A 12990-nucleotide genomic window follows, 5' to 3' on the forward strand; every position below is an offset into this window, starting at 1 on the left:
CATGCCACCCTAAAAGGAAAAAAGCCAAAAAAAAGGCAAGCCAGCATGTGAAGCCCATAATCCACACATCAGAGCATGCCACCCTAAAAGGAAAAAAGCCAAAAAAAGGCAAGCCAGCATGTGAAGCCCATAATCCACAAATCAGAGCATGCCACCCTAAAAGGAAAAAAGCCAAAAAAAAGGCAAGCCAGCATGTGAAGCCCATAATCCACAAATCAGAGCATGCCACCCTAAAAGGAAAAAAGCCAAAAAAAAGGCAAGCCAGCATGTGAAGCCCATAATCCACACATCTGAACATGCCACCCTAAAAGGAAAAAAGCCAAAAAAAAGGCAAGCCAGCATGTGAAGCCCATAATCCACACATCAGAGCATGCCACCCTAAAAGGAAAAAAGCCAAAAAAAAGGCAAGCCAGCATGTGAAGCCCATAATCCACACATCAGAGCATGCCACCCTAAAAGGAAAAAAGCCAAAAAAAAGGCAAGCCAGCATGTGAAGCCCATAATCCACACATCAGAGCATGCCACCCTAAAAGGAAAAAAGCCAAAAAAAAGGCAAGCCAGCATGTGAAGCCCATAATCCACACATCTGAACATGCCACCCTAAAAGGAAAAAAGCCAAAAAAAAGGCAAGCCAGCATGTGAAGCCCATAATCCACACATCAGAGCATGCCACCCTAAAAGGAAAAAAGCCAAAAAAAAGGCAAGCCAGCATGTGAAGCCCATAATCCACACATCAGAGCATGCCACCCTAAAAGGAAAAAAGCCAAAAAAAAGGCAAGCCAGCATGTGAAGCCCATAATCCACACATCTGAACATGCCACCCTAAAAGGAAAAAAGCCAAAAAAAAGGCAAGCCAGCATGTGAAGCCCATAATCCACACATCAGAGCATGCCACCCTAAAAGGAAAAAAGCCAAAAAAAAGGCAAGCCAGCATGTGAAGCCCATAATCCACAAATCAGAGCATGCCACCCTAAAAGGAAAAAAGCCAAAAAAAAGGCAAGCCAGCATGTGAAGCCCATAATCCACAAATCAGAGCATGCCACCCTAAAAGGAAAAAAGCCAAAAAAAAAGGCAAGCCAGCATGTGAAGCCCATAATCCACACATCTGAACATGCCACCCTAAAAGGAAAAAAGCCAAAAAAAAGGCAAGCCAGCATGTGAAGCCCATAATCCACAAATCAGAGCATGCCACCCTAAAAGGAAAAAAGCCAAAAAAAAGGCAAGCCAGCATGTGAAGCCCATAATCCACAAATCAGAGCATGCCACCCAAACAGCAAAAAAAACCCAAAAAAAGCAACCCAGCACCTCAAGCCCATAATCCACAAATCTGAACATGCCAGTAGCAAAACCCACAATCCACACTTTGAAAACACACACAAAAAAAAAAAAAACCCAGCACCCCACAGCAAAAGCATGGTCACACTGTCTCACCCCAGCCCACCCCACAAGAAGAAGGTAAAAATCCATCAACCTACCTGTAGAGAAATTCCTGATGGCCGGTCTTGATCCGAAGATACACCTGGCAAAGGCAGCAAAAGTCCAAAGCCAGGCAAAGTCCGAACCGCAAGTGAACCCAAGAGTCAGAGCTCAAAATATCAACTCTTCCTCACACAGTCCACAGGGCCAGACAAAGGAGCAGATCAATGGAAGCCGGCTTTTGTACCTCAAGCCAGGCCACCCCCCCAATTTCGTTAGCCAATACAGTTGATCAGCTTGATTTCTCAAGCCAATCACTGCTGCTAACGAAATTCAAAATTCGCGCCAAAGCTAACCCCTAACCCAGCCCCCTTAGGTTTCCGTTAGCCCTGGAAATCCCTGGAAAATCTGTACGTTGCACTTTGCATCATTTGAATTTCGCGCCAAAACGAATTTCGTAACCCGAAAAATAATTCGTAACCCGAAACAGTTTTTTCCAATCCACGTTTTTCGTATCCCGAAAATTTCGTAACCTGGGTATTTCGTATCCCGAGGTACCAGTTATTTCAAAATTCAACTTTGAATGAATTCCTACTAGATTCACTTATAACACACAATCCTTGATGGATTTTCTTTCTATGTGAAAGAGGGTTTAGATGTAGGAACACTTTCAAACAAATAAACCAGAGCATCCCTTCCGTTAATTCTGATATGCTTCGGATCTGCAACAGAGCTGTAACAGCAGGCCCTCTGGTTGTTTGAATTGAGCTCTGTAGCATTTATTTTCCTGTGCAAGGGGCTGTGACAGGTAAGACAAACTGAAAGACACTTCATATGGAAGAGAGGGAGATGGGATGGGGAGTGAGAGAAAAGATGGCTCTTGGTTTGTTGGCTAATGAAGCCACTGACTTACATCTCTGAGCAGTGGTGAGAAACCTACCCAGCTATTCCTGTCTCTATTCCTTGCTGGATGCTTTCTTGGAGTTTTATCTGCTGTGTTGGTATGTTAAATAACCTTTTGAACTATCAACAACCTGACAAGGAAGAGAAAATGCAAATTTCTATCACCAATCAAAAAAGAGGGGAGAAAGGGACTTGACCTCAAGAACAAAACTGGGAGGACAAGATCCCGCCCCCCAACACACATAGCTGTGTCCATCTATGTTTCCATTTTTTGCATCAGTCATTTGGGTTTGCAACTCTCATGTTGTAAAACCTGGGCCACTGGCTGGCTAAGGTATGGATTAAAGTATAAGGAGGTTTTCTTATTCCAGAAGCATTTCTACTCCCAGTGGCCCAAATACATGTGTGAAATTTGAACATGCTGTCGAATATCTCTGCAGTGACATATTTAACAATCTCCTTTTCTGGAAGCCCAGTTGGAGTCTTCTGGTAAGGTGTGAGGCAATGCTTTCCTGGTATCAAACTGAGATAGTGTATGTTTGGGGTGTGTGGCAAAGGAACACAATCCCTCAAAGAATGAGCTTGTCCCTTAATGAAAATTGCAAGAACAGGGTTGCCTCGCCAAGGTATATAATAAGGTTTGCCTGCCTGGCTATTTCTTGTGTTCACAGCCTCTCCTGGCATTGTCATTTCACTCCCATTTTCTCCCAGAACTACCCCCCCCCCCAAGTAGGTCCAACATCCATCCTATCCTCAAAGATGGAATTTGCTGCTCAGCTTGCTGAAATGGCTTACTTGTAGATTCCTCCTTTTATTTTATTTTTTAAATTTTTTGCTTGGTTTCATTAGAGGAGATGACTGCTCTTTTTAACTATGTTATGGATATTGAGGCTTATCTAGTTCATGTCTCTTTCTGATTAAACATACTGATGTAACCATCTGGTGGTAACAGACTGAAACAAAACAACCCCCTGTTCATGAGAAATGGTTAACAGTCCCATTGTGGAAAACAGGTTATTTGCATTCCTGCTATCCTTTTATGTGGTAGAGTAGATTTTTATATGACACCTCTATAGGTTTGGAAACTTGTTATCCATTGAGAGCAGAAGGAATGGGGAATCCTTTTCACCAGCATGCTTCCATATTTAACTAAGAGAAAAAGCTTTCCCCTCTCCTTTTCAACAGTGGGTGGGTGTATAGTAACTTTCACCACCCTGTTTGGTGTCACTTCATTGTTACATTGTAAATTAATACAACCACTGCCCATATCACATCCTGTTATGTCCTAAACTGATAAATTCACTTCCCTGTGTTGCATCCTTTTAATGTATGTTATGTCCCCTTTAATGAGATCACTGCTTTTCTGTTGCATCGTGTTGCATCTGATCAGTTCTACAATTACTAGCCAGTAAAGTTTCCTAGACACTTGATTCTCACACTTCATGAGGTTCTTAGTGGACTCACCATTCATCTGAGACTAGCTGGCTCCATAACACATAGCTTAAGAGCTACAGTTGAGGAACTGTTTCCTGCCTTTTGTTGTCTTTGATAAAGAAGTTTTGGAAGGCTAGATGAGAATATTATCTAAATGAGGATATTATGTAAAGATAGGGTGGATGAGTCTGTGAGGCTAACCAAGTGCCAATGGTCATGAATTGTTCTTTCTGCCATAGGTCTGGGAAAATAGCTTTTGATTCCATGATACTTGTTTGTCATTAATAAGAAGGGAAATTAAGATGAAGGTTTGTTGTGCTTTCAGCTTGTTTAGATGCTGCCTTTTCCAGACTTCAGATTCTTGTTGAATAACATTTATTGCTGCAGGGATTTTAGCAACAAGGAAGTTGTTTTCATATAATTCAGTTATAAAATCTGGAGATGAAGAAACGGCAATGGGAGGCCTTCAAATCACTGTGAAAAGGACAAAGAAGGGTAGAGTGCACAAGCAAAGAAGAAGCAAAAACTGGATTGTGAGCTACCCTCACAATCCAGTTTTTGCTTCTTCTTTGCTTGTGCACTCTACCCTTCTTTGTCCTTTTCACAGTGGACTTCAAGAATTGTCTGAGGCCTGTTACAGACTGCCAAAATAAAGCTGCTTCAGGTCTCTTTGGAGGTATGCTATTTAAATGATGCATGGGTCCTAAGAGTCCGGAGGTCGCGCCAAAGCCACACTCCATTCCTAAGCACTGGAATGCAGCTTTGGTGCAGCTTCCGGATTCTTAGGATGCATGCATCATTTAAACAGCATACCTCCAAAGAGACCTGAAGCAGCTTTATTTTGGCAGTCTGTAACAGGCCTGAGTGATAATTAGAGATCTGGCATGAGATCCCTCTTGAAATAAATTAAAGCACTCTGTTGAGAGTAATTTATCATATATCACAGGGCAAAGTTTTAAATCTTGGATAATTCACAGAATCCTCTCCCCCAAAAAATGTCCAATACTACTTTGAGACACAGAATGAGTTTCTTAGGCCATGCCTGCAATGCAAAAACAAAACAAAACAAAACCCAAATTTCCACAATGGTTTTGATTTATCTTCTTTGGTATGATTCTGGAATGATATGAATCATGCTTTCTGTTTCTGAGAAAAAAGTAATCTGTGCTCCTTTTGTAGTTTCAGTCATCCACTTAGACCTCAGCCCTTTTGAAAATAATTTGCCTGGTGAAAACTGTTCCTATTTGCTCTTCCATTGCCTTTCATATGGCTTACTGTTTCTGCACTTGCAGAAAACTTTTTTTTTAAGTGGCATGGCACAAAGTGTGATTGCATCTCCTTCCTTCATATTTTAATATTTTCTGATAAAGCTTGGCAATCTTTTCCTTTTCAGATAGAAAGCAAGGGCAGTAGTTTTGCTATCATATTTCAGTTTCACCCAAACGACTTTTCTATTTGAGAGAATTTCCTACAACCCAAATACTGTATTTCCTTTTCTTACCTGGTGCAATCTGGTTTGGTCCACATCAAATATCCATTGATTTCATCTGACAAAGAATGACTGAGCAAAATACAACCTACGGGGTGCTTGTAATCCCAGGGCTCTGTTGTAGGCCCTGCCCACCTCCTGAAAAACAATTGCACCCAATATGCCAGTTGCACTTTCTGAGGTGATCCAGTTGCAACCATCCCAGTTCTAGGAGGGTGGTGGCGCTCCCTAGACCCCTGCAAAGTGCCCACCACTTTAGTAAACAGTGGAGATGTAGGATACTTGCATGTGTGCATATGAAAGATCATGTGTACTTCACAGAACCTGAAATCATCACTGATGAGCTTACCAAAGTATTGTGTAGACATAATCATAGAAAGGCAAATTCACTGAGTATAGGAGGAAAAGCCATGGATTTCATTTGCTACAAGAATGAATATGTAGACTGGGAAAGAATAAGAAGTGTTCAGCACTATTTCAGCTGCCCATGGAGGTTTTGAAGTCTCCTTCCTTAGAGTTTATCAATAGATGCTTTAGGTATAAATGATCCTTTTTCATGGAGCTGGAATCTTTTGGATTCCTTCTAGTCTTATTGTTCTCTGACTTTAAATGAGCTGTTTTAGTCTGCTGCACAAGAAGAATGATGAGCAGTCACATTGACAAGGATGAAAAATAGTGTTTCATTTATGGTAAGCTGTATTCAGACCTTGTTTTGTCCACAAGTGAAATTAGTTTGGGGATTTCACGTTGATACTGTGAATATTTATTTAGATTGAAAAACATGACTGAACTGCTTAGAAATCTTGGCTTGGCTTGGCTTGGCTTGGCTTAAAAGTAGGAGGATTAGGAAGGTGATGCCAAAGCTGAACTCTGAGCTGTGCTAGGATATCAGGATTTCCAGGATGCAGAAAGTATTAGGTTGAAATTTAGAAGAGTGAAAAGTGGACAAGGCTGATTGGATTGCTAATTGTTCAGGAGAGGTAGAATAGCATGGTTGGCAGTGTGGTTGTTTTGCCTTTGCCAAAGACATTGAACTCTAGGCATTAAGCATCTGGTTTGTCCACAAATTTGTCAACTTTCTGGATAGGCTACAAAGAGAGCCCCAGGGCCCACTACATCCTTTCCTCTCTTCCTTCTTTCTCACTCTGTGTCTTCTTGTCCCATCTCTTCTCCTTGTTTTTCCAGAAAAGAAAGTCCAGTTCCAGCGTTCAGTTAATGGTGAGTGTCATTTGTCTTCCTCAATGCTGATAATGTTGGGCCTCTCAGCATGTCCCAGCCCTTCTTGTTCTTGGGAAGAACTTTTGAGTTATAGGAAGAGAGGCTGAAGTTAACCTCTTCTTTCTCACTCTTCAGAATAGTACGACTCCTGCAAACCCTATTAACAGGAATGGCTGGTACAGAAGGATAGTTGAAGCCCAAGAGCGCTGAGAACCTAATTCCAATTTCTAGTCAAAGGTTCTCAATGGAACTTCTCCTTTAGCAGGTCTTCAAGCTGCCTCAGTCCAAGGAGCCATGAAGGAAAAGGACGTCTTATATGGCTCTGCTGGAACTGAACAGTCACAGGAGAGCAGACAGCTCGTGCAGCCTTTGTCAACCTGCCGTTTGAGATTGTGTGTAACATGTAAATAAGCCTCTGGTGGGATGAACTAGTAGTGGGTCTAGTCCAGCTACCAGAATTGTCTTGAGGAGAAACGAGGAGAGTAAATGGCTCCCTTTCTCTGTGTCAATTTGTGTACCAGTTGGCTGTTTATGGAAGAGAGTGTGTGTCAGCCTTTGACAGTCCATGTGGGTCTTGGAAGCCCTCTCTGTTTTACTGTACATTTCTTTCTTTATTATGCGGTCAATGTGGTCTCTTTCACTCCTGCACAATCTCCCTCACTATCATCCTAGCTCCCTCTCTTTGTTAATTTGTGCGTTCCCCTCCTGATTGTACAGTCAACATGGTGTCTTTCACTCCTACACAGCCCCTCTTGCCCCTTCTAGTTGTAGTGGTAGGAAACGTCAATATCCTCATTCCTGCTAGTTCTCTCTGTGTATACCAGTATGGTAGATTATTTTAAGAAAGAATCCATCTGTACAATAATTTTTACAGTCAGGCCTTCTGCTCAATCATCATGGTTGTAAGATTTAAGTGAAGGCAAGCATTAAAACAAGAGCCGTGGTTATTGACTAGTGCATTTATCCAATTCTTACCTGTTTTCTTTGTCCCTTTGCAGTGTTTGGTGCTTTCGGGTTAGAACCTAAGTGATAGGTTATCAAATGGTCAGGATCTTTCTGGGGAGGAAATTCAGGTGAGGCTTATTTTGCTTCTTTCCTCTCCGTTTTTTTGCCCAGGAATCTTCAGAGAGTACAAACACTACCATTGAAGATGAAGACACCAAAGGTAAAGTATAAAATTGTAGTTAAACAGGTACAGAATTATGTCTGAGGCATCACTCATTTTAATCAATGAACTTTAATAAGCATGTGTGCACATTTTGACACTAGGTAATGAAGACTAGGAAGCCCTATACAATTTTTAAATACTCTGTACAATCAGCTACTCAAATAAAAAAAATAATATGTGAAGTATAAAAATTTGGCCACTTTTAACTGATAGAAGACTTCCACAATGCTTTATAACCAGCTCACCAGAAATGGTCAATAAAAATCATGCTACTAATCGCTGTAAGATCTTAAACTGACAGTGCCAACTGAACTGAGATTTTTGTAATGAAATTGGAATAGGAATCTTTTTTTAAAAAAATTAAAAGGCAATACACACACACACACACACACACACACACACACATATATAAGCAAATCTTGGCTGCAATGTGACTTCGTCTCCAAATTCAAAGACAGAAATCTAATAAGTGACATTGTACCAATCCACCTAGCAGAATATACAGTGGTCTCTTTCCTTATGCGGGGGATCCGTTCTGGACCACCACCACCACCACCACCATGTAAGGGAAATGCCACGTATGCGCGCACCATTACTTTTTCCGATGCATGGTGCTGCTTCTTCCGAAATGGCTTCTAGCATATGCTGAAAACTGCATAAGGCATGCCTGCATATGACACAGGCGTACTGTAATTGTTATAATGGGCCTATATCCAATGTAGAATTAAACATCCTGAAGTGCTTGTGGTTGCAATAAGCTTCTGAATTCTGAATTGTAGCTAGACCCAGTACTTACTATTTCTAAACCAAGGCATTGTATGCATGTATGTATGCATTTGCCGGCCTACCTACCTACCTACCTACCTACCTACCTACTTACCATCTCCTTTAGGCAGTTTCAAAATCAAAAACACAAATGTTTACAAAGATAAAATTCAATAAATATAACAACACAAATCAGTACAAGTAGTTTCAACCAGATACCAGCATCAGTTCATCAATTAGAATAAGACTGAAATTATTTGGCAAGAAGTCTGCCCTCCCCCCCCCCCAAAAAAAGAAAAAACACCTTCATTCACACCTACATTTGCTGTTGTGTGTAATTAAGTTGCCATAGTAACATCTCCAACTAGGGAAGGTGGGATAGATGAACCATGTGCTCCATGTATCCAGTATATTCTGTCAATCAGTCAGTCATAATTTATTGCAGTCCATAGACCCAAAATTTAGGTATTCAGTCAAGATATACAAGTTCAGTCAAAACATACAAGTTCTCAAAATTCCCCACAATAAAATTCCCGTCAGTAAAACAAAAGGAGAGGAAGTTGCTAAATATAACTCTAATTATCTCTAAATCAAACTTTAATTCTAACTCTAACTGTCCCTTCATACATAATGGGTTCTGATCCTAGCTGCCTGGCAACTACAAGAGTGACATTTGGGCATTTATCTTCCAGCAAGACTTTTACGTAAAAAAGGTGTGATCTTCCATTCATCTTACTTAATATTGCATAGATTTTGGCTTGCTGGATCTGATTCTAAAGACTACAATGCAATAAAATATGTGTCAAAGACTCTACTTCCATGTTATTAAATGGGCATCTTCTTTTGGCACAAGGAACACTGGCAAATCTATCATGATGTAGTTCTACTGAATATACATTGCATCTTGCCTTAGATAAAAAACGGTGATACTTGCTTAGAGATAGGCTCACCAAATAATTGACAATATGGAAAGGGCCATTGCAATGCATGCGCATTATACTACGGGAGCAAAAGACATAAGAAAGTGCATGCAGTTCACAGAAAGCTATCTCCAGTAGACTTAATTCAATAGTCTTAGGAGTAATATCTGAGCCCGGTTTAGAGAGAAGAGATGAGAAGCGGCCAATAGATGCAGCTTTCTTTGCTGTGCACTTGGACCAGAAGCTAACATAATAATCTTGTGCCAGATGTTCAAGGAGTCCTAAGACCTCACCAAATACTATAACCTTCATCCATAACTTAAGTGCAAGCCACCAAGCTCTACTAGATAAGGGACAGCAATAATATACAATTAGGAACACAATTGGGAAATTGAAACAATGACCTCAGGAACTTTGGCTATTGTTTATCCAATTCAGGAGATAACCCCCCTAACTAAATACTGAAAGCATATAATAATTGTTCCACAGTTTTGGCATTAAACACTTTAATTGCTGATGGAATATATAGGGCCACCCATTGAGGAGAAAAGGAGTTATTGTGGATGAGCTTATTTGCACTTTCTTAGAAATAGCCTCAATATGAGGTTTCCATGTCAAGGAATGATGGAACATCAGCCCCAGGTACGTAAAGCTTTTTTATGTTCTGTATTAAGTTGTGTATTTCCATCAATTGTCCACTGAAATTTAGAAAATCTGTTCTCGAAGACCATTACTTTGGATCTTCCAAGTTTATTTTGAGATCATTTGTATTACTGTATATTCCTGGCTGTACATATTACACATGAAGGGGGAGAATATGCCATAGCTATAAGTATAAATCGAATGCTTGAACTTCATCAGACTGAAAGGTCACAGAGAGTAAACTGCTAAAGGGTTTGGGAAAGAATAATTGGGTCCCTCTGTGAATTCTTATTTGTACTTTTCCAACCACCATTTTGAGTTGTCTTTGAACTTGAGCAGTAGGAGCTCTTGCTTTCCTCTGAAGCAAGTGTGAAAGTTTTGTTCTGGAGAGGGAGGACAGATGGAAAACTGGCTGAGGATGAGAACAAGGTGCATTACAGACCGCCCAGAAGGGGCAGTCTGCCACCGCCATTTGCAGCGCGGAGGAGCCCCAGCGTCCAAACTGCGAGGCTCCTCCGCGCTGCAAATAAGAAGCACCAAAATGGCGCTTCTCTTAGCAGCGCGGATATGATGCCGCGAGGCACCAATGGCGCACTCGCAGCATCATATGCACCGCACGACGTGCAGACGCAGTGCGTCTGTTAAGGGATGCCCCTTTCTAACCCTAATACGGACCCAGTCCATACTTTATGCCCGTCTGTAACGGGCCCAAGACAGACAGACATGGAGAGATCAGTTTTGGAGGACTGAAAGTGACCTCATTGTAGGATCAGACAGAATAAGATATTATTTTGAGAAGAGATGTTCCTAACCTAATCCACAGAGGCTCCCAGTGTAGTGAGGTGGAGAAAGCGATCACACAACACTACCATTAAAGAAAGAAATGAAGAGAAAGAGAAAAATTTAGATAAGATATAAATTTGAATACCAGTGGCAAAAGGTGGCCTTACTTGCTGAGGGCCATAAAGTTGTACTGTATGTCATCCACTACATCTGGAAAGTACCAAGCTGAAGAAGGCTGCTTTATGCACTTATTCCCCTCCCATATTCCCCCTTCATCTTGAAGTATCCTAATTTCTTCTTTCTGTCTGTCTGTCTGTCTGTCTGTCTCTCTGTCTCTCTCTCTCTCTCTCTCTTTCTCGTTTCTGCACTGCTGAGCTTTAGTTTGCACTAAAAAATTCTGGATCTAGCATTCCCCCAGATGTCCGTTGATGCCTTTTCTTTGCTGATTTTGAATATATCACTTGTACTACCTTTAGACTAGACTAGGGCTTTCATAATTTGGCCACAATGTGAGAAGGCAGACTCATTGGAGAAAACAATAATGCTAGGAAAGGTGGAAGGAAGCAGAAAGAGAGGAAGGCTGCATGCTGCATGGACTCTATAAAAGAGATCACGGGTATGAATTTGCAGGAACTGAGCTGAGCAGTGGAGAACAGGGAATCTTGGAGATGTCTCATCTACATGGTCACCACCAAGAGTGGATAACGGCAACAACAAACTACCTCCTCAGGAAACAGTGACAATTTTGAAGTCGAAGGCTTTCAAAGCTAGCATCCATGTTTTTTTGTGGGTTTTTCGGGCTATGTGGCCATGTTCTAGAAGATTTTCTTCCTGACGTTTCGCCAGCATCTGTGGCTGGCATCAGATGCTGGTGAAATGTCAGGAAGAAAATCTTCTAGAACATGGCCACATAGCCCGAAAAACCCACAAAAAAACAGTGACAATTTCCTTCCTTTCTTCCCATATTCTGCATCATGGGGGTGGGGGGTGTTGGATCTTGTTTCTCTGTCAACACTTTAAGTCACCCTTTGGGAAAATCCCAATGAAGTCCTGTCTGCTTCCTGGTACTTGACAGGACCAGTATTCCAGTACAGTAACAGCTTGGGAAATATTTTCTCAGTGTTAATTTGTAAAGTCTTCCCAAATGAAAATAAGAACATCTGCTGTGGAGATGGACTTTGGCCTGTCATTAAAATTAATTGAAAATTTGCCTCTCTGGGAATAACTCATGAAGGAAAGGCAGAAGTACGGAGCATGTGTGCATTTGTTTTGTGAAAATTAATAGTTAAAATGACAGACACTCTATTTGAGGAAAGTCCACACATTTTATTATTAACTGTTTTATCTCTGTAGTGAAATAATTAGCTCTATATTCACTTTTTAAAATCTTTCTATGCAATATTGCACAATATTTTGGAAAAGCGAACACACTGTATCTGTTACTGGAATGCTGGAAGATATACCCTGTTGATCCAGAAAAAACAAACAAACAGATGAGAACATAGGACAAAACAGGGTCTTCTTAAATTTTATATTATTATTATTATTATTATTATTATTATTATTATTATTATTAACCTTTATTTATGAAGCGCTGTAAATTTATACAGCGCTGTACATACAATCTTTTTAGTTAGACGGTTCCCTGCCCTCGGGCTTACAATCTAAAAAGACATGACACAGAAGGAGAAGCGAGTGGTGGCGGGAAAGGGTAAGAGGTCCAGCAGTTCCTCTCTACCTCCAAGGCCTGGACCAAGGCAGATGGCCTGGAGGGATTTTGTGCTGCTTAGGTCCCTGTTTGACAAATGAGGGAAACAGGGCTGTTCTGTTGTTGCTTTAAAATTTGCTTTCATTGTTCAAGGCTTAAAAGGCTTGTTTTTTTAAAGGCAGATGAAAATAGCATGAAGAACCTGACTTCACATTCCCTTTCCTTTGACTGAGGAGGAAAAGGCACAAAGAGGATGTTCATATTTTATTGCAACTCAAATAATGTGACACAAAGTTTCAGTTAACACCTCATACCCACTATTTATTAGCTACATTGTAGTCTTCAGTTACGTTACCCAAAAGAACAGATGGTGGGACTGGGGACCCCCACTAACTGTTAGCATTAATTCAAATGTTGAGAAAATTAGCTTTAGTAAGAGGCTTTGGTAACCTTTGGACCGTTTGCACCCATGTATTACCAGTATTAATTGAGAAGGACTCCAGGTTTTGAGTGAATTAAGAAGATTTTATTTAGAAAAATCCAG

General features: G+C 40.8%; 1 protein-coding gene across 5 annotated transcripts in view; it reads left to right on the forward strand.

Annotated features, from left to right (window-relative positions):
* Nucleotides 1–12990, forward strand: part of CAMK2A (calcium/calmodulin dependent protein kinase II alpha) — a 173995-nt gene that overhangs the window by 140861 nt on the left and 20144 nt on the right. For 3 of the 5 annotated variants that reach the window (XM_089528650.1, XM_089528641.1, XM_089528622.1), the window contains exons 14-15: nucleotides 6428–6460; nucleotides 7577–7625. In XM_089528650.1, the coding sequence (XP_089384776.1) occupies nucleotides 6428–6460; nucleotides 7577–7625 (82 nt within the window). The remainder of the gene's footprint in view (nucleotides 1–6427; nucleotides 6461–7576; nucleotides 7626–12990) is intronic. The other 2 variants (XM_089528658.1, XM_089528633.1) reach the window with 1 other exon arrangement.

This window comes from Sceloporus occidentalis, unplaced genomic scaffold, assembly GCF_023333645.1.
Source record: "Sceloporus occidentalis isolate IW3139 unplaced genomic scaffold, rSceOcc1.0.p SCAF_1, whole genome shotgun sequence".
Taxonomy (NCBI): Eukaryota; Metazoa; Chordata; class Lepidosauria; order Squamata; family Phrynosomatidae; genus Sceloporus; species Sceloporus occidentalis.